The sequence below is a fragment of the Bufo gargarizans genome, chromosome 2 (assembly GCF_014858855.1).
Source record: "Bufo gargarizans isolate SCDJY-AF-19 chromosome 2, ASM1485885v1, whole genome shotgun sequence".
Lineage (NCBI taxonomy): Eukaryota > Metazoa > Chordata > Amphibia > Anura > Bufonidae > Bufo > Bufo gargarizans.
The window spans coordinates 518,804,970-518,831,334 of NC_058081.1; the positions used below are offsets into that span (position 1 = coordinate 518,804,970).

Below are 26,365 nucleotides of genomic sequence, written 5' to 3' on the forward strand. Positions count from 1 at the left end.
GTATCATGCAGGTCTGCTTTCTTTATTTGTGTTTTATGGGTATGTAAGGGAATGTTTGGTAAGAGGGGCGCTGGAGTCCTTGGTTTAAACCTCACCAAGGGCAACATCTGTATGGAGTTTGTATGTTTTCCCTGTGATTGCGTGGTTTTCCTCTGGGTACTCCAGTTTCTGTCCACACTTCCCCTAGTGTGTGTTGTGCATTGGGGATGAGCACCTATATGGTGGAGTCACCACAGCTATGCAACCATCCCTTCACTTTGAGTCCTCCGTGTGAGAAAAGTGTATTATAAATGTTTGTCATTGTAATGGAGGGCAAATCTTGGAACTCTTACTGGTGTATTGAACTGTCACCTCCAGAGCTGCATTCACAATTCTGCTAATAACACTCAAGATATAATATATTTTTAGATACCAGCAAACTAGGCAGTAGGTGTTGTCCGACACTGTTCTCTGCCCTGCTGGTCTGGACCTCCTGCCCCTGCTTGTTTACAAACTGCAGTGGTGGCGTCACGATATATGCAGCCACCCACTTCCCTCAGCAGTATACCGCTTCAGCGGCATTATGGCAGTATACTTAGGAAGACTCCTTCTGCAAGGAGAGCCAGAACAAACTACTATATTGTCCAGAGCCTGCCCCAGCAGCATTTAAAAAAAAAAGAAAATTATGATTTATTTTTTTGTTGTGCTATAGATAATATATATTACTTTAAATTTTCTACTAGCACGCTCAGGACTTTTATTAGAAAATTATTCATGGGATAAACTCTTTAATGCTAGTGCTAAACGAGTGGGGAAGAAGCTCAAACCTGGGGGGGGGGGTTCAGCATAGTGGAAGCGGTGCTAAAGAAAATGAAAAGGTGAGTAATGTGAGGCAGCACGGAGGAGGAGGAGACATGAAGGAGAGACATTTTGGGACAAAGATTTAGAGCAGGAACAGGCATGGGAAGCTTGTGCAGCCAGTACACATTGATGACTTCAGATTGGTGTGGTCCGACTCCCGACACCCCCACCGATCAGCTGTTTGAAGACGAGATTACACTGTGTGCATCTCGGAAGTCTCGGCAGCACAGTGTAATTAGAAGTATTTATTTTGTTCATTTGAATGGGATGAGCAATTGTAATTACACTGAGCCACCTCTGCAAGTGAGAAAAGAAGCGCAGTGTAATCTTGAAGAGGAAGCGGTGCCTGTACAAGCCCCACTTCCTCTTCAAACAGCTGATTGGCGCTGGTGCTGGGAGTTGGACTCCACAATCGGATATTGATTACCTATCCTGAAGATGGGTCATCAAATTGTAATGGCTGGACAATGCCTTTTAAGGTGCATTTATACTGCCCAATTGTTGGGCCAATTATAAGGAACAAACGTTTGTTCGCGATAATCTGTCCATGTATAGTCTCCGCACTTCACCCGATGAATTAACAAAACTCCTTCATTGGGTGAAATGATCTGTGGTGCGGACACCTCAATCATCATTTCTGGGTATCAGATCTTGGTGTGTGAACAGCGATCTGCTGCCCAGAAACAATGAATCTGTATGAGGACAAACGATAGCAGTAGTCATATCATGTCCGCCCGTACACTGGAGGTGATTGCAGTGCTTCACCTCCACCAACAAGCAGGCAATTGTCGGGGAAGAACTCTTCCTTCCCGATAATTGTCTGCTAGTTGGCGCAGTGTAAATGCATCTTTACAGCAGCTCCCCTCTTATAGGATCTGCACAGAAGATGGGCGGTTAGACAAAGTGTCTCTGAGGAGCTTTCTTTTAATTAACTTCAGTTCCTTATCCCTCTCATCACCATGTGACGGATGAGACAATGCAATTACCTGAGCAAAGCTTAAAAAAAAAAATCTTGTTTTCTTCCTTGAGCTGAGCTCGGGATAATCTGTAGTTTGGCGTTTCATTGTAAGAAATGTAGCATTTCCATCAGGTTCTCCTCAGTTGTTTTTTCTCATCAGTCTTTCTTACTCTTCGCAGTTGGCAGACCCAGAGCCCCAGCATTTATCCCTCACCACCCTGTTTGGAAAAACAGAAAAGAACACTGTTGAAAATGCAGATCAGAAAGATTCCCCCTCAGTGCGCCAAACAGTGGTGCGCTCCTTATCTTATGAGGAGCCACCAACATGGTTCACAGACAGCTGTGATAAACAGCTGTGTCCTGCAATCCAGAAGCTGATGGTCCGGGGGACAGACCTGCATCCCGTCGCTGAGGTGCCAGAAAACCAGCATAGTTACAACGGCGCCAACATTCCTCCTGGAGACGTCTTTAGTAGTCTCTTTCTATCGCTGGAAGACCCCACCCCTTTATCTGGACAGGATCATGTATGTGGTGGGGACTACCTTCTCCAGAAACTGCAAGGTCAACACTCTAATATACCTCCTCTGGATCGAGGACCCCCAGCCATCGCACAGTGTACATCAGGGAAAGTTATAGGGAGCGCACCCCTTAATTACTATGACCCCTCTCAGCAAAACCAAAGGACTCCTGTATCCGTAGCCCCAGCACCTCTCCCCTCACAGCCGCCACTGTCCACAGGGGCCATTTCTCCTGAAGAATTTTTGAAAAAATTGAATCTGGTGCATCAGGAGCAACAGTTGCAGATGAATCCTAAGCCTGCCCTGGCTGCCAAATTCCCAGTCGTTACCCAGGGTGCACCGAAACCACAGTGGACTGAGAAGTCCCTGGGAGAGACAAACAATCCACTGCTCCAGGTAATGACCATACTGCGTATGCCTGTGTCCTTATAGATGAGTAACGTACCCTGTTAACCCCTTTATGACCAATGTACTTTAAAGAATTTTGCAACACAGTGAATATATGATATATATTATTTTGTTTTAGATTATGCCGTGTATGTTTGTGTGCTCCCTGCAGGTAATATCACCCCAGAGAATCCCTGCCACAGTGTCCCCATCGCTTCTTCTGTCTCCTGCGGTGTTTACACAGAGCAGTGCAAGTGATGCCATAAAGACCCCTCATCCTGCTAAAGAACCAGCATCTGCTACGGCCAACCTGCTTTTCCCAGTATCCCTTCAGAGCACACACAGTAACCAGAGCAGTGTCCTCACCAAGAGCCAGCTCCAGGAGACCTTGTTACAGCCTCATCCAGGTAGGACTAGAATCAGGAACCCTATCAGGAGCATAACTAGAAGAGGCTGGGCCCCAATGTTTGTGTGCCCAGTAGCAGCAGCTACAGCAGTACTTGCACCCCTTGTCTGCGTCATTTTAAGTGATGCATTTTTCCTTAGACTGGACCTTGGCTTTGAAGTGCTTTGTCCTAGTCATACCAAAGAATACAGTATTGTATGAGCTTCATATTACATGTGCACTATTACAATAGTTTTTTCAAGAAACAAGCAGCACGACTTGGCTGCACCCCTTTAGTTCAGAGCATTGTTGAGAGGGGAAGATTAAGTGGCCCAAGGCCCTGGGCAGTTCCTCAAGCTGTGTGCCCCACGAGTAAAATGAAAATACTCACCTCACTTCTGCTCTCTACTATGTAGCCAAAAAGCCCCTTCCGACTGTGGCCTTATCCCGGCGTGTGCATATCATGCATCGTCACAGGCAGATGCAATGATGTCATCATGTTGCCCAAGACCCAGCGGTCGCGATGATGTCATCACATTACAGCCGTCTGCGCTGCTCCACATACAGCCTCATAGGCAGAGAGCGAACGGCAGGAATGGGACCCATGGGCACTCGTACCCCGCTGCCCTGGATGCTTGCCCAGGGAATGATAATGATGGGTGTTTTGGCTGGCTGCCCAAAACATCCCTATAATAGTACGCCATTGATTGTTGCCCTGTTATTCCATACACAGGCTTGAAATAACCTTGGCTGTCTAAGGCCTCATACACACGACAGTTGTTCTTCTCGGCCTCCGTTCCGTTTTTTTTCCGGATAGGATGGGGACCCATTCATTTCAATGGGTCAGCAAAAAAATGCTGATAGTTCATCCGTTTGTGTTCCATGTCAGTGTTTCCCTTCAGCAAAAAAAATTGTGCATGTCCTACTTTTTTCACATTTGCAGACAAGGATAGGCATTTATTACAAGGGATCTGTGGAAAAAAAAGGATCCTCCCCCAAAAAAATGCCGCATCCGTTTCTTTTTTTTTTTTTTGCGGACGCAAAAAACAACTGTCGTGTGCATGAGGCCTAATGCTGTCACTGGACAGGCTCCTCGGGAAATGCATATTGATTGCCCCCTAGTGGTGGCAAGTGGAAGCTTAGAGGTTTGTAAGCTTAAAGGACTTCTGTCACCCCACCCATTTAGCAATTTTCAGTATCAGTTGAGTCCATATATATCACTCTTACCTCTCTGTGCTGTAATTTCTTTAAAAATCGTACTTTTATAATATGCTAATTACTTTACTACCGGCAACTTGGGCGGTTACTTGCTGGTAGCTGCCGCATCCTCGGACTATAATCACGCCCCCTCCTCCACTTGATAGACAGGGTCAGCGAGTGCTCTCCTCCTCCCGTTGGCCCTGTCTGCCCATAAAATCCCACGCCTGCTAGGCGCTCTGAGAGAAGGATGCTCGCTTGCCCGCTCCTTCCTCAGTGCGCCTGCGCCGATGACGTCAGCCTACATGCGGAAAAGCGTCCTTCTCTCAGAGCACCTGCGCTGAATGATGACCGGTACAGCACAGACGCAGAATTTCATGGGCAGACAGGGCCAACGGGAGGAGGAGAACGCTCGCTGGCCCTGTCTATCCAGTGGAGGAGGGGGCGTGTTTATAGTCCGAGGATGCGGCGGCTACCAGCAAGTAACCGCCCAAGTTGCTTGTAGTGAAGTAATTAGCATATTAGAAAAGTAAAATTTTTTAAGAAATTACAGCACGGAGAGGTAAGAGTGATATATATGGACTCAACTGCCATTGGCAAATAGCTAATGTCTGATGCTGAAAATTGTTAAATGGGGGGGTGACAGAAGCCCTTTAATAAGTGCAGAGGAATGGAGTCCGGTATTCGCGAACCGCTGCACATTGTTTAGGCTCTATTCACACTTTGATGACGAATCTGTTTTGTAACAGATCAGAATGTATCCCATTGAGTTCATTACATTAAACGTTTCTCCCTTTTTCCCCCTGACAGAACGATGAGAACTTTTTGAACACAATCTATGAGGCGTACATCTCCGTCCTCAACAGAGGGGGCACAGGCAGAAAGTTCTGACTCGTATTCCCTCGATGGAAAAACATTGCTCCAGTGATGAGCGTAACTTAATGGACGCTTTTTACCAGAACTTTTGTGGCATTCAACGTCTCCAATGTGTTTTTTAAAATCTTTATGGCTGTTAGTATATATATATTTTTTTTTTTAACTGCATAATGATTTAGGGCTAGCATTTTTAGCTGTAGATATTTTTATTTTACAAATTGAAATTACAGACTGTTGTATATTTTTCTTAGAAATCCCAAACTGTAAATTTGTTTCCTTTTATGAGTGACAGAGATTCCAACAAAAAAAACAGTTCAGACGATGACCACTAGATGGCGCCATGGGAATAGGAGTGCTGTATATAGAATGGATGCTTTACAGCGCAGCTGCAGAGGAGATTTTTGCATAGAGATTATTGATATATCTAGCTAATGCGTTACGGGGAGCTCCACTTACATTGAATACAAGCTAGTGTTCTCTGTTGTTAGCCATTTCAGACAGGGGAGAGGCTGACTGTAGGACGGTATTCCTTCCTGTAATCAACCAGTAGTATCTGGGGAGATGCTGACTGTAGGGACATGTGAATTTCATCCATTGTTCCCTGTTATCAGCCATTACTGTTAGGGAGAGGCCAACCACAGAACAGGTGAATAGCACCTTGTTCCGCGTTATCAGCCATCAGTATCTGGGGTGAGTCACCAAACCATTTTATTTGTGGTTCTGATTATGGTATAAGCTGCTGTGCAGAAATAATCTGGGATATGGAAGTTCATTTTCCATGAAGCTATTTTAATAAACTTTCCTATTCATTGGTCGTCTTCTCTCTTTGATTTTTTGTTTATGCTGCTGCTCAACATTATTCAGGTTTCTTATGTACTTCTCGAATTATCAATGTTTCTCCTAAATGGGGAAGAGGCCCCATACATCTGTTCACCCTGATCCTTCTGGTTCATATGTAGATTGGCAGGTAGGCAGCAGTGCAGGAGAGGGCAGTTGTGTAGCTTTAAAGGGCATCTGCCAGCATATTTGTACCTATGAAACTGGTTGACCTGTTACATGTGCACTTGGCAGCTAAAGGCATCTGTGTTGGTCCCATGTTCATGTGGGCACATATGAACATGGGACCAACACAGATGCCTTCAGCTGCCAAGAGCCCATCAACAGGACAGCCAGTTTCATAGGTATAAATCTGCTGGCAGATGCCCTTTAAATGCCATTGTCAGAATTGAAAAGAAAATATTTTCTATAGAGTTAGATTTTCTTTCTCTTGTAAGCTCAGCTGTTTGTGCCCTAGACCTTTTCTTCCTTCCGTTTTTGAGACCGAATGTACCTGACACCTACCATTGGCAGCCAAGTTAGGTCTCAGGTCACTGGTATCTCACTTACTGTTGAACAGACAGTGATTGACTCTGTCTGCAGAAGGTAATATAGTATCAGTCCGTGCTGTGGTGGAAGGAAGTAGCTAGATTCTCCTTCTACTTGAGTTTCAGTAGAAATCAGTCTTGCTGCGACCTGGGGCATGATCTGGGATTTAGATAGATGGAGCAGAGCTACAGATCCTGGACAGTTCCTTCTCATCTGGGGGTTAGGTGGACGCCCCTATGATATCCCAGAGGGTGGTGAAAGCAGCGACTGTGAATATCTGCTTTGTGATACACTCCTGCTCCACCAGCTTCATTAATGAAGTGGGAGGAGCATGACCAAGTGAGTGACGTTACACTGCCTGCCGCTTTGATGGTGGGTACTACAACAGACGATTACGCTAGTTTAACAAACCAGAGCCACTGCTTGTGCATTAAATAAATAGACTTTACATGTAAAGACTGCTGTGAGCGTGGCCGGGTGTAATGGAGCACAGTGACTGCAGCGGGCCCTGCCGCGAGTGCGACAGCAGTTGCCGGCCTCCAGCCCCTCCTCCCACTCCGCGTGATGGAGGCTTACTGTAACTGATACATCGCAGGCCGCGCTGTCAGACATTTAAAAATTGCACCACTCACTTTATAAGATGCACTCCCATTTTCCCCCCACGTTTGGGGGGAAAAAGTGTGTCTTATAAAATGAAAAATATGGTATATATCTCATGTCTATATCATATAGATGCTCCTATATATACTGTATCTCTATCATATGTATCTTTGTCTATCTGTTCTAATCTATGTATCTCATATCAATTTATTTTTTTAATTATTGTATATTTTTATTCAATATAAATCACGATTCACAAATCTAAAAAAAAAAATACGCTATATTATGCATAATTGATAATTATACTCAAAATATAAACCCTTACAGCGCCAAGGGAGAGGAAGAGGAAAGAAGAACAACAACACACTACCCAACAGGACCAGATCTTAGTCCATACCTCTAGATTATTGCAAGTTTTATAGTATATCTGCTCATATTGCTTTATTTAATTATCTAATTATCTTTCAAATTCAAAGAGGCATCATTGGCAGGACCAAGTACACATTAGCATTGCCAAAGCAAGTGGGAAATAATTGGGCTGGGGATAGGGACACATCCAGGGTGAGGGTATAGCAGTCCATGGCATATCACGCTCCTCTCAGTCTGCTGGCATGCACTGACATATTGGGGGAGATTTATCAAAACTGGTTTGTTTCCCATAGCAACCAACCAGATTTCATTTTCAAAGAAGCTCTGAGAAATGAAAGGTGCTATGGGCATGATGGGAGTTGTAGTTTTGCAACAGCTTGAGAGCCTCAGGTTGGCCATCCCTGCCCTAGACTGCCAGGCACTAATAGGAATGATGGCTGGCTGATTTCAGGTTTCTCTTCTGGAACACCATGATGTTTGGTTTTCTTTGCATTGATGGGTAGTTCCTATGTAGTGCTGAATATCTCCAGGATTTTCTGTATCATATTTATTTATATAGTTCCTGGTTTTGCAAATTGCCCTCCAGGGGTATCCAGGCTTGTGTCTCCTATCAGGGGAGTGACTGCTTGTGTCCCTGGCTCAGAACTCACATCAGGTACTTTAGCCACTGATGTGAGGAGTAGTCCTGAGGGACATGGGTTTGTAATGAATATTAATTAGAGGAGAAGTGGGGATGTAATTGCTGCCATTAGAGACATTCTGTGCTCAGGCTTGATTAAATAAAATGCAGCATTAAACACTGGGGAGACGACGTAGCATGATCCTGGCCTCGAGATCAGCCGTCATATAACTGGTGCATTCACTGTACGTTATTTACCGTATACAGTGCAGGACTGCACTAACCTCAGCTGGATCTAGGTGCCACAATTCCAGAATCCATGGATGTGCACACCTGGCCATAATAGTTATGATGTTCACAGCAGTAATAGCAGCTCACCTCATTTCCCCTGCTTTCCTAATTGCCACGGCAGCGGCTCTCCCACTTTCCCAGCAGTTACAGCATGTGCTCTCCCAGTAGTCACAGCGGTGGCTCTCCCACTTTCCCAGTAATTGTAGTCACAGCAGTGGCTCTCCCACTTCCCCAGTAGTTGTAGTCACAGCAGTGGCTCTCCCACTTCCCCAGTAGTCACAGCAGTGGCTCTCCCACTTCCCCAGTAGTCACAGCAGTGGCTCTCCCACTTCCCCAGTAGTCACAGCAGTGGCTCTCCCACTTTCCCAGTAGTCACAGCAGTGGCTCTCCCACTTTCGGGTCCGTTGTCCATTCAAGTCAGTGCGGGAACCAGGAGCAGCGCAGGAAGTATATTCACTTTGAGGGCCCGGCATATGGGGGACATTTTTATAGTATTGGATAACCCCAATTGGTTTTGGACCTTTGGCTCCCTAGCTTTTACTTCTTTTAGAAGGTTGCACCCCCCCCCCCCCAGCCCCCCCCCCTTTTTTTTTTCTTCCCTCCCCTTCTCTGCTTTTTGGTTGGTTTGTTTTGGGTTGTTTTGTTGATCTAGATCACACACAAGCAACCTTCTACTAATGCTGTTACTTTGAAGACCAATTGCATAATGTTTGGTTAATTTCTATGTATTTGACATGGCTACTTGCTTTGTATACTGAATTTCCTTTTACATACCGTTTCTTTGAATAAACGTTCCTTAAAAAAAGTCCTTTTCTATGTCAGTGTTACCCAGTGTTTTACCATTTAGTATGTACTGGTGACTTGCATTATTCCTTCCCATGTGCATGACCTTACATTTGTCAGTGTTAAACCTCATCTGCCACTTCTCTGCCCAAGCCTCCAATCTTTCCTGTATATTGTCCTCTTCCGCGTTACTTTACACAATTCAGGGTACTTTCACACTTGCATTGTTGGATTCCGACAGGCAGTTCCCATCGCCTAAACTGCCTGCCGGATCCTGGCAATCTGTATGCAAAAGGATACCATTTGTAGGCGGATCCGTCTCACAAATGCATTGCAATACCAGATCAGTCTTTCCTGTTGTCATCCGAAAAACGGATCCGGTATTTATCTTTTTCACACAGATCTGTTTTTCCGGAACACTTAAGGCCGGATCCGGCATTAATGCCTTCCGGCAACTGTTCCAGAATTTTGGATGGAGAAAATACCGCAGCATGCTGCGGTATTTTCTCCGTCCAAAAACCGTACAGTGACTGAACTGAAGACATCCTGATGCATATTGAACGGATTGCTTTCCATTCAGAATGCATTAGAATAAAACTGATCAGTTTTTTTCCGGTATTGAGCCCCTAGGACGGAACTAAATACCGGAAAAGTTTAACGCCAGTGTGAAAGTACCCTTAGTGTCATCTCTAAAAATTGATATTTTACTGTGCAATCTTTCTACAAGATCATTAACAAATATATTGAAGAGAATATGGCCCAATACTGACCTCTGTGATACCTCACAAGTGACAGTGACCCAATCTAAGTGTGTACCGTTAATAACCACCCTCTGTTTTCTATCACTGAGCCAGTTACTTACCCACATATAGACATTTTCCCCCAGTCCAAGCATTCTTATTTTATATACTAACCTTTTATGTGGTACAGTGTCAAATGCTTTTGAGAAGTCAAGATATGACATCCATTGACTCACGGCGGTCAAGTCTAGAACTTACCTCGTCATAGAAACTGATCAAATTAGTTTGACATGACTGATCCCTTGTGAAGCTGTGCTGATATGGAATTATTCACTTATTTTCATAGAGGTACTCCAAGATCGCAAACCTGCAAACAGTTTACCAATGACAGATGTTAAACTTGTAAAAACTCAGTTTTTGACCCCTTTTTAAATATTGGCACCACATTTGCTAAGCGTCAATACTGTGAATGCTTCTTGTCAATATAGAGATCAATAAATATCAGAAATAAAGGTCTGGCTATGACATTACTTAATTCTCTTAGGATACAGAGGCTTATGCCACCTGGTACCGGCCATTGTCTATTTTAATCTTTTTAAAACGCAGCTCCACTTCTTCCTGGGTCAGACAGGGCACTTTTAATGGAGAATTTACTGGAGTGTAATCTGACTGTCTATTTTCCTCAGTGAATACAGTGGAGAAAAAAAAATATTTAATAGCTTTCCTTTCTCCTCATCACTCTCTGCAACTCCCTCCTTATCACTCTGTAAAGGGCCGACACCTTCTGATTTATACTTTTTACCATTTACGTAATTGAAGAACATTTTAGGGTTAGTTTTACTCTATTTCGGAATCTCTGTCTCCAGTTTGGATGCTTTTATTTATCTTTTACATATTCTATTTTTTTTTTCCTTTTAGTTTTTCAATGCTTCATCGCTACTCTCCCGTTTTAGTGATTTAAATGCTTTCTTTTTGTCATTTATTGCTTCCTTTACATTTCTATTTATCCCAATTATTATTATTATTTTTTTCACGTTCCTTACTCTTTTATTCCCATAAGGTATGTACCTCTCACAATTAGAGTTTAGGATGGTTTTAAAAATATCCCATTTTGTGACTGCATTTTTATTTCTGACAAAATTGTCCCTGTGGCCTCTCTTAGCTGGTCAAATTTTTTATTTTGTAATTTTTTGTGCCTCTCTGAAGAAACACTCTTTTGAATGACAATTGGAAGGTTATTATTTTATGGTCACTATTTCCCAGGTGTCCCCCAACCTGCACATCTGTTGTTCTGTCAGGTCTATTGGTTAATACTAAGTCCTGTATGGCCGTCGGCTAGTCGGGTCCTGGGGAAAAGAAATTGTTTTCGGTTATTGCCATAAACCTGTTTCCTTTATGAGATCTACAGCTTTCAAGAGGACCTTTCATGTTTTTTTTTTTTTTAGTTTAATTAAATACCTTTAAATACCTTTCCTTGCGGGGTGATGCTGCCACCCTTCCTGTTTTGTTTTTTTTCCAAATATCGCTCGTACGCCCCGCTGTGCCCCCCTGTAATTTTTCCACTCAGTATTTAATCCTGAGCATTGGTACAGGGAGGAGGAAAAGCCAGGGTTTCTCAATGGGCATCTCCTTCTCCCTGGCTGTGCCGCAGTCCAATCACAGCGAAGAGCGTCACAGCCAGGGAGAAAAAAAACCTCACCTTTTCCCTGGCTACCAATGCTCAGGATTAACATACTGAGCTGGAAAATTGCAGGGGGGGCACAGCAGGGCGTACGAGTGATATTTTAAAAAAATAGGCAGGGTGGCAGCATCACCCCGCAAAGAAAGGTATTTAATTAAACTAAAAAAAAAAAAACATGAAAGGTCCTCTTTCAGTTTCCCAGTCTATATCTGGGTAGTTGAAGTCCCCTATAATAACGACCTAATGTGAATACTAGTGTTATTGATTATGCTGCTTTACGGCAAAAATGCTACAGCAACTCATATAAGACATAAAGCTGATATTTTACCCTGCTGGGTATCTTATATTACAGCATGTGTTCTATACGACAATTATAAATGCAATAAAATGAGAAGAAAAAAAACACCTGTCACAAAGACTGTGATTGCCGAACAGTGTGCTGTCTTCCTGGCGCTAGAGTTCGACACATCGCGGGTCGGGTTGACAGATTACTGGGAGGGGATGGAGAAGATCCAGCGGTCATGGTCCATATCGGAACCAATGACAAAGTTAGAGGTAGGTGGAGAGTTCTTAAAAATTATTTCAGGGATTTAGGTCAAAAACTTAGGGCAAGGACCTCAAAGGTAGTATTTTCCAAAATACTGCCTGTACCACGAGCCACACAAGAAAGGCAGCGGGAGATTAACAAGTGGCTCAAGAACTGGTGTAGAAAGGAGGGGTTTGGGTTCCTGGAGAATGGGCCGACTTCTCTATCGGCTACAGGCTCTATCGTAGGGACGGGCTGCACCTCAATAGGGAAGGGGCAGCTGTGCTGGGGAGAAAGATGGCTAGAAGGTTGGAGGAGTGTTTAAACTAGGGACTGGGGGGGGAAGGAAATTACATTATAGGAGGGGAAGATAGAGACATAGAGACCGGGGGCAAGGTAGTGGGACTGGGGGAGGAATGGAAGGAGGGACTAGAACAGTTCAGAAGGAAAGGTGTAGGTGTAAAGGGGGAATATTAATCACCCATATTATGCGAATATTGATAATTAATAATCCTAAATAGGAGGAGCCGTCTAGTGAAGACTCCGCCTATTTATGCCTTTATATAACAATAACAATACTTTCGCTATGCTTTACACTAATCAACTACACTAATACTAGCTGCATGCGCCTTACTTACTACCGCTAACAAGTACACACTACACAAAGGGTACAAATATTACGGTATTTATTACAATACACTACGCACGCAATACTGACAACACAACACTAAATATACAGTACTCAACTACACTACACGTTCCCAAATTCCACCCACAAACTAACTATACAATACACACATACAAGTATAACAACCCACCCGCCTAGCTCTATACTGTCCCTACGGGGTTACAAGAGGGTTAAACACAATGGCTCTGCAGGCCATGAAATACAGATACAGTTTGTTTGCAGAGCAGCTGCATGCTCAACAGAGCAGCAGAGCAGGGGTTAACCATGGGATGCAGGGGTTAACCAGGGATACAGCAAGGGTCCAGGGACACAGCAGGGCAGAGTAGGGGAAGGGGTTAACAGGTTACTGGCAGTGCTGCTGCAGGGTAGTTCAGGGGCAAGGGTTCAGGGTTATGGAAAGGGGTTAGGGGTTAAGTGGGGACTGGAATAAGGGGGTGATACTTAGTCCAGCCAGGGGGGGTCGCTCCTGAGCGCCGATTGCGCTCTTCTTCAGAGGGACCGGTCACCGCCTGAGCGCAGGGTGCGCTCTCCTCTCCAGGTCAGTGGGGGGGTCGCAGGATGCGCTCCCTTTCAGGTGGGGGGTGGTCCGGTCAGGCCTCTTGTAGTGCAGGACGCGCTCTCCTCGTGGGGGCCCCGACCTTCTCCTGCTCTGAGCGCAGGACGCGCTCTCGTGGGGGCCCAGACCCCAACTTCCCTCCTGAGTGCCGGGCCGCCGGATATTTAAACCCGGCCGCCCGCACTCCCGCGCTGTGCTGCCCACCAGGGGGCGCGCACGCGCCCCCATCATCCACGTGGGCCGGCGCAGTGATATGACGTCACTGCGCCGGCCCGCACATCGGGGACGCGCTGCAGACAGGCGGGAGATCCTTTGATCTCCCGCCTGTAGCTCTCGGCATCCAGACATCGCAATGGTAATTGCGATGCCGGAATGCACATAATAGAGGGAGCGGAGGTGTCTCCTCTCTCTCTATTATGTTTAATTATCTCCAGCAGGGCTGCAGATAATTAGAACAAAAGGACAAATTCCATTACATGTGTGTACCCATAGAGACTCATGCAACCTGGCATTCCTCTCTACCTCCAAAGACACAGGTAGGTCGTAGACCCCTGTGTCAATGGGAAACGACTATAGGATACAAATGTGTACAGTCAAATGATAGCTCACCGCAGTGTGTTGGGCGAGTTTTGGGCTGTCACACATTTGTACCTAGAGTGTCTATGGGTACACCATCGACCGACAAACAAAATCCAATACAATGTGCTATGGGGTTTCAGGGTAGTACAGGTTATATGTCCCGAACCCTCATAGAAAACAATGTGTGTCCATACAATAATATTTGGCTACAGGAACAATGTTTGGTTATGTCCTGAGCCTCCTCCTCTGGATAGTTCTGTAAAGTTCTGTCTGGTTCTGGTGTATTTTGGTCAATAAGTCCCTTGACCCTCCGACTGTAGATGACGATCACCAGAACCAGAAGAAGTTTCACTGGGTGAAACAAGTGATATGCTCTTCCACCCGAACGTCTCCAAATCTTCCTCCAGAGCCTTAAATAATGCCCCCGCTGGATTGTGGCACAGTCTTCCATCTCTAGAACACCTCTAGGCAGAGGTCGCTTGGTTGCCAAAATCCAGTGGGATCCTCTGGAGCCTCCCAAGAGAGTCAGGGGGAATAGCTAGCCTCTTCCGTGGCCTCTCCTGGGTTTTTCTTCCGCTCCATATAAAACCTATGGCAGAAGAAAATACCAGGCGCTCCCAGGGGAATTTCTCCCCTAACGGTGCAGTTAAATGTACAAAAAAATCCCAGCACCAATACCTTTGACCCATGGGTAGAGAAAGGTATTGGGCTGCCCTTTGTCTCACAGGACTCCTCATTATCCCAACACTGGTGTCTGAACACCCTACCTTCAGAGGAGCGCGTCCTCTGCTACACATCCCTCTGCACCAACAGATAAGGATGGCCACCCTACTAGGTTAGGATAACTGGAGTTCTGTGGACAAAGCACCATCTTGTTATTGATGGCACCGCATCCCTGTCCACTCATGTGTACCCAGGCTGATTTCCCCCTGTGATCCCATCTTGTGGAGGACCGCAGAACCAACGGCATAGGCATGCCCCGGCTCCCCAAGACCCCACAACACAAGAACACAGTCCACACTCTGCTGCCAAACACTCTGCGTCCAATCCCCATCAGAGCTGTGCTACCTGCTCGGACTAGAATTAAGTGCGCAGCACAACATTACACCAATGTTGTCTGTCCGCCCCAGTCCCCAGCGCAACACAGCCCTACCGAAAACCTTGAGCACAACAGTGTTATCTGTATCGATCTGAGACCCTGGTTGCCAAGAATAATATCACATCATCCTTTGTGTGCTGCATGAAGAAGGTCCTTATGCCTTCTCCCGACCAGCAGGATTTCCCGTGTGATATTATCTGCTCGCGAACCTATACGTTCTCGATCCACAGTATAACACTGCTCCACTCCTAGGGGACACAGAATGAAACAAGACAGCAGACGGGACATTACAACACTACATAAATCAGCCCGGTGGAACACACTCATAGACAAGGACCACCATCAACATCAAGAAGAATGTTACAATGGACAACAAAAACACACAACATGGACATGTACAGGGAACAAACGGTGTAACAAATAGTACAGGGGGTGTCAAATGTTGCCTAGCCTAGCTTGGCCACTCTGGCCCCTCAGCAGCTGATGATGCTGCCGAGAGGTAACCCCTTTATGGCCAAACTGACTAGACCCCGCTGCACGATTTGTTACCTAAATCCCATCACTGGACACATTGCAATTACTTGCACAAGGGCAATTCCTTGCAATGTGTCCTTTGTTCCCACACCTGAAGCACCTGATTGGGCTTTCTGTCCTGTGTGTTTTGCAGTGCTTCGCTATATGACCCAAGCCACCACAAGCAAAGCATTTGATGTTTGCCCGGTGTGGCTTAGGTCCGTCCACACTGCAACCGCGCTCCCTGAATTGTTCCATCTTCAGGGAGGCACTTTTCACGATGTTTCTTTTCCCCAAAGTCAGGGAACAATCTCTGTTAGTCTGGACAGGCTTGGTCTGGTGATTTGGCCTGTCACAGGAAAAGAAAAGGGCCGGCATCAACTTGGTGATGACCTGTTGCATGCCAGTCATTATCTGGGAGCTTACAGCAACCTGAGCCTTCAATTTGGCTACCGTCACATTAGTAGAGGCAGTCTGCTCCTTGAAGGCCTTGACCTCAGTATTAGACTGGGTCAACTTAGCCTCAATTTATTTCCTAGTTCTGCTACTGCAGCTCTACTAACTGTGACTGTATCCTATCCACCTGCGCATCTCGGTCAACAGAAGACTGCACCTTCTCCGCCAGCTGTGCCCGCAATGCCGAAACCTGGTCCGAATTACTGGCACAGCACTGGCAGTGAACGGCCGGAGGAAATGTCTCCGTTGACTGAGACACCAGCGCCACTTCCTTTGGCTTACAGATGCTAGCCTCAAACGTATGAACGAGTTTGGCTAGCATCTGAAGCGGTTTAGTGGCCTTGTTCAATACCATCCGTTTGTTCACACAAAGCTTGTCATAACTACAAGCCTGTTCCAACAAATCGGACCACAGCATTTCTGCTGACTTGTATGTGGTGGGGAGGATGGGATTAAATGTGCTGTGTCTGCTCAAGTGTTGCAGTGTGGGGAAGTCCATACTCACCGTTTGATGAGCGTCCATCTTCTCCTTGGGGCCGTACCTCTTTGTCCTAGCAGCTGCTTGGAAGAAGTCCATTTTCCCGGATCGCTTCTTCCCGACCAGCCTGACTTTGTACGCTGCTCCCACGAAGATGGCTCTCCTTCAGTGACGTATCCTCTTCTCCCTCGCAATCACTCGAGCGATGTAGTGACCGTGCAAAGCAAATAGCAAAATATTAATTCACAGAACAATTAGATTCTCTGCAAAAGATTTTGTTTTATTTCTGGTACTGTAAGGGAAGTATCGCTTCTCCTGTCCGAATTATTGGGTCCTAGACGCTCAGACACTCCGCTGACTGCGTCTCTCCTGCCCGCTAATTCACAGTACTAGCGACCCTCAGCCTTAAGACCAAAAACAAATGCAAAATCCACGCAGTGGGCCTGGCTCGCCAATGTAAAGGGGGAATATTAATCACCCATATTATGCGAATATCGATAATTAATATTCCTAAATAGGAGGAGCCGTCTAGTGAAGACTCCGCCTATTTTTGCCTTTATATAACAATAACACAATACTTTCGCTATGCTTTACACTAATCAACTACACTAATACTAGCTGCATGCGCCTTACTACCGCTAACAAGTACACACTACACAAAGGGTACAAATATTACGGTATTTATTACAATACACTACGCACGCAATACTGACAACACAACACTAAATATACAGTACTCAACTACACTACACGTTCCCAAATTCCACCCACAAACTAACTATACAATACACACATACAAGTATAACAACCCACCCGCCTAGCTCTATACTGTCCCTACGGGGTTACAAGAGGGTTAAACAACACAATGGCTCTGCAGGGGTTAATATCTGCAGGCCATGAAATACAGATACAGTTTGTTTGCAGAGCAGCTGCATGCTCAACAGAGCAGCAGAGCAGGGGTTAACCATGGGATGCAGGGGTTAACCAGCGGGGCTAACTGCAAGGGTTAACCAGGGATACAGCAAGGGTCCAGGGACACAGCAGGGCAGAGTAGGGGAAGGGGTTAACAGGTTACTGGCAGTGCTGCTGCAGGGTAGTTCAGGGGCAAGGGTTCAGGGTTATGGAAAGGGGTTAGGGGTTAAGTGGGGACTGGAATAAGGGGGTGATACTTAGTCCAGCCAGGGGGGGTCGCTCCTGAGCGCCGATTGCGCTCTTCTTCAGAGGGACCGGTCACCGCCTGAGCGCAGGGTGCACTCTCCTCTCCAGGTCAGTGGGGGGGTCCCGATCTTAACTAGCGGGGCAGGGGTCCGGTGGAGGCCTGAGCGCAGGATGCGCTCCCTTTCAGGTGGGGGGTGGTCCGGTCAGGCCTCTTGTAGTGCAGGACGCGCTCTCCTCGTGGGGGCCCATACCTTCTCCTGCTCTGAGCGCAGGACGCGCTCTCGTGGGGGCCCAGACCCTAACTTCCCTCCTGAGTGCCGGGCCGCCGGATATTTAAACCCGGCCGCCCGCACTCCCGCGCTGTGCCGCCCACCAGTGGGCGCGCGCGCGCCCCCATCATCCACGTGGACCGGCGCAGTGATATGACGTCACTGCGCCGGCCCGCACATCGGGGATGCGCTGCAGACAGGCGGGAGATCCTTTGATCTCCCGCCTGTAGCTCTCGGCATTCTGGACATCGCAATGGTAATTGCGATGCCGGAATGCACATAATAGAGGGAGCGGAGGTGTCTCCTCTCTCTCTATTATGTTTAATTATCTCCAGCAGGGCTGCAGATAATTAGAACAAAAGGATTCAAATTCATTAGAATTTGAATCCTTTGAGGTCACCAGAATGACCGAACCTTGTCCGGTCATCCTGGCGCCTTCACTCAGGTTACATCAATGTGAATGCTTGGGGCACATTCACATTGATGCATCTGGGTCCACGTAGGGGGGTATTTGTATAATATACATGAGTATGGATGCTTGGGGCACATCCATACACATGTATATACATTAATATTAGGGACATAAGGGGGCACAGATTATATAAGGGGGCACAAGCCCCTTCATATCATAAGGGGGCACATATATCCCACAGGGGTCTGCATGAGCCTCCGTGGGCCATCAAGGGCAGACGTGCGCAGATGCTGGGAACATCTGCGCACATCCTCCTATAGTGATTAATGCATGCATATAGATCATGCATGCATGCATGTATGTATATACATGCATGTGTCTCAACCCTTCCTCAACAGTAGGGTAAAAAAATATACATAAACATCTCAAATGTATGTATACTAATGCCAGAAGCCTGACTAATAAAACTGGTGAACTGGAATTAGTGATGTGTGAGGAGGACTATGACATAGTGGGAATAACTGAGACATGGCTGGATGATAGCTATTACTTGGCAGTTAATGTACAAGGTTACAGTCTGTTTAGAAAGGATCGTCAAAACCGGAGAGGGGGAGGGGTCTGCCTTTATGTAAAGTCCTGTCTAAAGCCCACAGTCCGAGAAGATATAAGTGAGGGAAATGAACATGTGGAGTCACTGTGGGTAGAGATACATGGAGCTAAAAACAATAATAAATTACTAATAGGAGTTTACTATAAACCACCTAATATACCAGAGTCCGCAGAAAATCTACTACTAAACGAGATAGACGAGGCGGCAAATCATAATGAGGTGGTTATTATGGGGGACTTCAACTACCCAGATATAGACTGGGAAACTGAAACTTGTATATCTCATAAAGGAAACAGGTTCTTGGCAATAATCAAAGACAATTACCTTTCCCAACTGGTTCAGGACCCGACTAGAGGGACGGCCATACTGGACTTAGTATTAACCAATAGACCTGACAGAACAACAGATGTGCAGGTTGGGGGACACCTGGGAAATAGTGACCATAAAGTAATAACCTTCCAATTATCATTCAAAAGAGCGTTTCTACAGGGAGGAACAAAAATACCAAACTTCAAAAAAGCTACATTTAGCCAACTAAGAGAGGCCATAGGCCTAACTAACTGGGCCAAAGTCCTCAAAAATAAAAATACAGCCACAACATGTGATATTTTTAAAAGCATCCTAAAATCTCATTGTGGGAATAAAAGGTTAAGGAACAAAAAGAAACCAATGTGGATAAATAGAACTATAAAGAAAGCAATAAATGACAAAAAGAAAGCATATAAATCACTAAAACAGGAGGGTAGTAGGGAAGCACTGAAAAACTATAAGGAAAAAAATAGAACATGTAAAAAACAAATAAAAGCGGCCAAACTAGAGACCGAGAGATTAATTGCCAAAGAGAGTAAAACTAACCCTAAAATGTTCTTTATATAAATGTTCAATTATATAAATGTTAAAAAGTATAAATCTGAAGGTGTCGGCCCTCTAAAGAGTAATGAGGGGGGAGTCGCAGAGAGCGACTAGGAGAAAGCAAAGCTGTTAAATATTTTTTTCTCCAATGTATTCACTGAGGAAAATAAACGGTCAGATGACATGCAGAATGCAAAAATAAATTCCCCATTAAAAGTGCCCTGTCTGACCCAGGAAGAAGTACATCAGTGACTTAAAAAGATTAAAATAGACAAATCGCCAGGACCGGATGACATACATCCCCGTATCCTAAGGGAATTAAGTAATGTCATAGCCAGACCCTTATTTCTGATATTTGCGGAACTCTATACTGACAGGGAATGTCCCACAGGATTGGAGCATGGCAAATGTGGTGCCAATATTTAAAAAGGGTCCAAAACCAGAGCCTGGAAACTATAGGCCGGTAAGTTTAACATCTGTTGTGGGTAAACTGTTTGAAGGTTTTCTGAGAGATGCTATCTTAGAGCATCTCAACGGAAATAGGCAAATAACGCCATATCAGCATGGCTTTGTGAGGGATCGGTCATGCCAAACTAATTTAATCAGTTTCTATGAGAAGGTAAGTTCTGGACTTGACAGCGGCGAATCAATGGATGTCGTATATCTGGACTTCTCCAAATCATTTGACACTGTACCACATAAAAGGTTAGTATATAAAATGAGAATGCTCAGACTGGGAGAAACCGTCTGTATGTGGGTAAGTAACTGGCTCAATGATAGAAAACAGAGGGTGGTTATTAACGGTACACACTCAGATTGGGTCACTGTCACTAGTGGAGTACCTCAGGGGTCAGTATTGGGCCCTATTCTCTTCAATATCTTTATTAATGATCTTGTAGAAGTCTGGCATAGTAAAGTATCAATTTTCGCAGATGACAAACTGTGTAAAGTAATTAACACTGAATAGGACAGTATACAGAGGGATCTGGATAGATTGGAGGCTTGGGCAGATAAGTGGCAGATGAGGTTTAACACTGACAAATGTAAAGTTATGCACATGGGAAGGAATAATGCAAGTCACCCGTACATACTAAATGGTAAAACACTCGGTAACACTAACATGGAAAAGGATCTAGGAATTTTAATAAACAGCAAACTAAGCTGCAAAAACCAGTGTCAGGCAGCTGCTGCCAAGGCCAATAAGATAATGGGTTGCATCAGAAGGGGCATAGATGCCTGTGATAAGAACATAGTCCTACCACTTTACAAATCGCTAGTCAGACCACACATGGAGTACTTTGTACAGTTCTGGGCTCCTGTAAACAAGGCAGGCATAGCAGAGCTGGAGAGGGTCCAGAGTAGGGCAACTAAAGTACCCTGAAAGATGATCAAAATTAGGGTTATTCACTTTAGAAAAAAGACGACTGAGGGGAGATCTAATTACCATGTATAAATATATCAGGGGTCAGTACAGAGATCTATCCCATCATCTATTCATCCCCAGGACTGTGACTGTGACGAGGGGACATCCTCTGCGTCTGGAGAAAAGAAGGTTTGTACACAAACCTAGAAAAGGATTCTTTACGGTAAGAGCAGTGAGAGTATGGAACTCTCTGCCTGAGGAGGTGGTGATGGTGAGTACAATAAAGGAATTCAAGAGGGGCCTGGATGTATTTCTGGAGTGTAATAATATTACAGGCTATAGCTACTAGAGAGGGGTCGTTGATCCAGGGAGTTATTCTGATTGGAGTCGGGAAGGAATTTTTTATTCCCCTAACCCTGGGTTCACACCTGAGCGTTTTACAGCGCGTTCCTACGCGCTGTAAAACGCTCAACAAGGAGAAACCAATGATTCCCTATGGGCATGGTTCTCACCTGGGCGTTTTATAGGGCGTACGATCGTGCTGTAAAACACCCGACGCCCCAAGAAGTACATGAGCTTCTTTGGGGCGTCTTGTCGAGCGTTCCCATACATAGACTTTCGGGAACGCGCGACAATGGTCGTTCGCTTGTCTCTGTATGCGCGATTGCAAACGCCAGTACAATCGCGCATACAGAGCGCTCCATCGCGAACGCTCAGGTGTGAACCCAGGGTAAAGAGGGGAAAATTGGCTTCTACCTCACAGTTTTTTTTTGCCTTCCTCTGGATCAACTTATAGGATAACAGGCCGAACTGGATGGACAAATGTCTTTTTTCGGCCTTATGTTACTATGTTACGTAGAAAACAATGCGATTGAGCTGAGATTGACAAAGCATAAACTGCTTGTGGTCTTGGTCAATGATCACACAACCAAGGTGGTGCACTCTTCATTTTAGACTCTGATGGAGAGTGCCTACTGCCATCATGGATAGTGCAGACACAGGACCAACACCAGGTGTCATGGTCTGGTCTGGGCACTTTTAGCTACCATGGTCATTCCCATCTGGTATTTGAGTAGGGAACGTTGACCAGCTTTCAGTATGTCCAGGACATCATGGAACCGGTCTACTGCCTTTTTTTTTGACTCAAGAGATGTGGCGTTCCAACACGATAACGTCCACCATACAATGCCCGGCCTAAACACTGCCCTTCAGGGTATCCAGCAGCTCCCCTGTCCAATTTGATCACCAGATCTCTCCTCCATCAGGAATGTCTGGGACTGGATGGGGCAATGCATCTGCCAAGCGCAGTAACCGCCTTGGCTGCTCTATGGGTCCCAGTTGAAAGAGCTTGGAATGAAATACCACAGGAGGATATCCTGCATCTGTACGACTAATACCATGCCACAGAGGCAGCTTGTATCACAGCAAGAGGAGATGCCACCCAGTAATATTGTGACCCTGCCTCAACATGTACCCTGCTGAAGAGCCCAAAATAAAGGGTGCATACCTTGGTTATGTGATCATTGACCAAGCACCAGTTTGTACTTTGTCAGCCACAGCTCAATCGAATAAGGGTCCATTTACATGTCCGCATTTTACGGACCACACATGGCTGGCACTATAATAGAAATGCCTTTTCTTGTCCGTGGCTGCGGACATGTGAATGGACCCTTAAAGGGGTTATTCAGTTTTATTTATTTTTAATCTCATCTTGTCTTTTTTTTTTACCTAACCGGACGAGCGCTGCTCTCCATGGTCTAAGTATGTTGCGGGCACTTCCAAGATCACGTGATCTTATCCCAGTTTCAACCCACAATTAATGGGAGTGGCGCCTGCGCAGTCAGGCAGCCTCCGGCACTGTGAGCTGTCTGCGTCCAAGGCTGCCTAACTGCATAGGTGCAACTCGTGAACATTGTGGGTTAAAACCGGGCTAGGATCACGTGTCCTATGTACAGCACATGAAACTGGATGCGCCTGCAACATAATTAGACTGGGGAGAGCAGCGCAATACAGTAATTAAATGACAGCAGTGGAATACCTTGATGCTGACATGTGGAGAGCATGACTGGGAAAGCTGGGTGACAACCCTGTAAGAGCTGTAACTGTTGCCAAATTAGTTGTCAGCCAGGTGCCCCTGAAACAAATGAGTAAGCGTTCTATAAACCAGGAAAGGGTGAAGGAAGAACTAATTGTAGAAACTAATTTCCCATCGGACGTTACTGGAAGACTGGTGAGTAGTTCATTAATACCGGGCTGCTGACTGTGTTCCCCACATAATCAATGGACAGCATTAATTCAGCTGATGGCGGAGACGGAATCCGTGCACTTAATGAGAGTTGTGCTCCGCTCCACCTGACTTTACTGGTCCAGAAAATAAATATTTGACTACAGCAGATCAGCAACCAAAGCTATTGTATAGGCCCCCCAGAGTGTTTCGCTTGGGGGACACATGGAGGCAGTGACACCATTAGTTTAGATAGGATTGTATGCTCTCTTACCCTCCCCCCTTTTTTCTCCTCCTTTTCCCCGCCTTGTTTTTCAGATTTACCTCAAGGATGAAGTTTTGAATAGGTTTAATCAGTTTTTTTCTGGTTCTTTTCTGGCACGTCAAGACCCTCTTCTGATTGGTGGATGGCGTTGCTGGGGGAGAATTCACGTTTCTGATTTGTTGTCCTGCCAGTGGCGGGAAGCATTTCCCTTTATATAACAGGGTCCAGGCGGCATTTCTGGGCCAGTTTAAGGCATCATGCACATGACCGTATGTGTTTTGAGGTCTGCAAAAAACTAATCTACAAAAAATACGGATGATGTTCCTAATAGAACAGTTCTATCCTTGCCTGTAGGATTTTTTGAGGAACGGAAATACGGATATACGGAATGCACTGTTTTTTTTGCGGACTCATTAAAATGAATGGTTCCGCATACAGTCGTAAAAAAAAAAATGGAACGGACACGGAAAGAAGATACGTTCGTGTTCATGAGGCCTAAGAAGACCAGATCCACGCCCCTGCCCGCCATCCCATTTTATCAGCTTTTTCTTGTCGCTTTGCAAGATACACCAGCTCAGCTGACAGTATCACACATGAGGATACATAATTACTGTGTCTGAGCATTTGCTCTCTACAATCGTGAATACCACCACATGGTATGTGACTTGGTATCGTCTGTGGGATCTGTCTTCCTTCCTCTTCTGGTATGTCCTCTATTTCCTCTCCTTCCCCATCTTTCATCATCTTCCTCACAGTCTCCATTATCCATTCTCTGTTCTTCTTGCTCTCAGCTCCAGGAACTGCTCTTAGTAAACCTTAGCTCGGTTTATATGTCCTGTTAATCCAGTTCGCTTATTTCTTAGGTATATATGTTCCTGGGAAAGCTGTGTGACAACCAATATGTTCACCATTACAGCTCCTACAGGAAATTATCACTCCAAGGCTTTCCCAGGATCCTGAATGGCAATATGAATTTATTGGTGGATCCCACAATTTATTCATGCAATTGTTCAGTGTGTCATTAAAGGGGTATTCCCGATAAAATAGGCCATAAATATTAAGTGTGGGTCCCACCTTATGGACTGGCTCCTATCTCCAGGATTGGGCCCTGTTGTGCCTGGTTGGGAATGAGAGGCGGCTGTGCATGCGCTGCTCTCTTACTTCACTGCAATGGCAATTCTGAAAGTAGCCAAGCCCTCTGAAGCCCGCAACTAAAGTCAATGGAAAGAGCAGGTGCAGCTAGACGTGGCGGGGTGTCTCGTTTTGGAGATAGCTGCGGGTCTCAGTGGTGTTACCTGTACCTATCACACATTCATGGCATATCTTGTCCCAGATGGGAATGCCCCTTTAAGGCTATGGTCATGACTGCTCCATCATGAGAGCAGAATAAAAAGATTGTTGCGTCAAATGATGGGCACCAACTACCCCATTAACTATGCAAGTATTGAAGATAATAGAACAGGCGGCACTCACCAGCGTTGATGGACGGTTCTTTATTCATATAAAAATTAAAAGGAAAGGCACTTCGGGCTGGAGCGTATGGTGCGGTAAAACACAGCTGAAGTCAGCGGCGACGGCCGTTTCGCGCTAACTTGCGCATCATCAGGCCAGTGACTGGGTAGCGCTCACAGGCGCATCTTATACTCGTCACTGCGTCTAGTCGTCATAGCAACCACGACGCTTAGACTTCTTTGCTACTGCCCATACGGTCGAGCCCAGCTGGAATACAATCAACACACTCACAGTGGTAAGACTGGGCATTTAAATAAACACACTCAGGTCATTTCTGTCATTGAGTCATTAACTATATTGGGGTCCATCGGGTTTCTGCCACGGTACCAGTGCTATATTGCCTGGAATTTTGGTATCTGTGACGGAGGCTCCTAATAGCTTCATTTATATGGACTGTGTAAGCAGCTGCGTCTGTGGCCGGATGAGTGTTCCCTACGTCATTCACTCCATGATATTTGCTTTTATAATTGCAGCACAAACAGCAGCTCTCGTGTATCAGGGGCGCATGCCACTAAAGTCGTGGTTAAAATGTACAAAAATTAAAATTCCCTGAAAATATTAAATGTGCAGGTGGAGTGGACTTGTGTACATTGTCACAGAAAGCCTTGGATTTTACAGATCTACTGGAGAAACGAGCTGAATGCTACAACTAGCTCTGCTCTATCTGTGCACACGCTGCATACTGCGCTGCCCTCTGTACTGCTCTGTAATTGGCACAGGCTGGCATCTCACCCAACAATGTTCTGAGTATTGGCAGGCACTTGGTGAGTTTTCTGACTGTTTTCAAAAGAACAAAAGCCCAGTGCCAGGTTCTGTGGATTTATTAGTATTTTGTGGTTTAGTCTGAATGTTGAGGATCCAGGATTATTTCCTGTGTATTATCAAATTATCTATTTCATATCTATCTATCTAATATCTATCTATCTAATATTTATCTATCTAATATTTATCTATCTAATATTTATCTATCTAATATTTATCTATCTATCATTTATCTATCTATCATTTATCTATCTATCATTTATCTATCTATCATTTATCTATCTATCATTTATCTATCTATCATTTATCTATCTATCATTTATCTATCTATCATTTATCTATCTATCATTTATCTATCTATCTATCTAATATTTATCTATCTAATATTTATCTATCTATTGTATCGTAATAGATACAATCGTAATCTATCTATC

The 26,365-nt window shown here is 45.2% G+C and overlaps 1 protein-coding gene and 1 long non-coding RNA gene across 4 annotated transcripts in view; one reads left to right on the forward strand and one right to left on the reverse strand.

Moving 5' to 3' along the window:
• Positions 1–5,972, forward strand: part of DCP1B (decapping mRNA 1B) — a 35,040-nt gene extending 29,068 nt beyond the window's left edge. For 2 of the 3 annotated variants that reach the window (XM_044281367.1, XM_044281368.1), the window contains 3 exons: positions 1,978–2,712; positions 2,876–3,110; positions 5,096–5,972. In XM_044281367.1, coding sequence (XP_044137302.1) covers positions 1,978–2,712; positions 2,876–3,110; positions 5,096–5,103 — 978 coding nt within the window. In that variant the 3' untranslated portion in view covers positions 5,104–5,972. Of the gene's footprint in view, positions 1–1,977; positions 2,713–2,875; positions 3,111–5,093 lie in introns of all 3 variants that reach the window. The other variant, XM_044281369.1, reaches the window with a different exon arrangement.
• On the reverse strand, positions 2–17,039 carry LOC122928489. The gene is made up of 3 exons (XR_006387889.1): positions 16,532–17,039; positions 10,187–10,295; positions 2–2,016 (listed from the first exon to the last, which is right to left on the reverse strand). It is a non-coding gene; the product is annotated as an uncharacterized LOC122928489 (long non-coding RNA).
• Between the last annotated feature and the right edge of the window lie 9,326 nt (positions 17,040–26,365).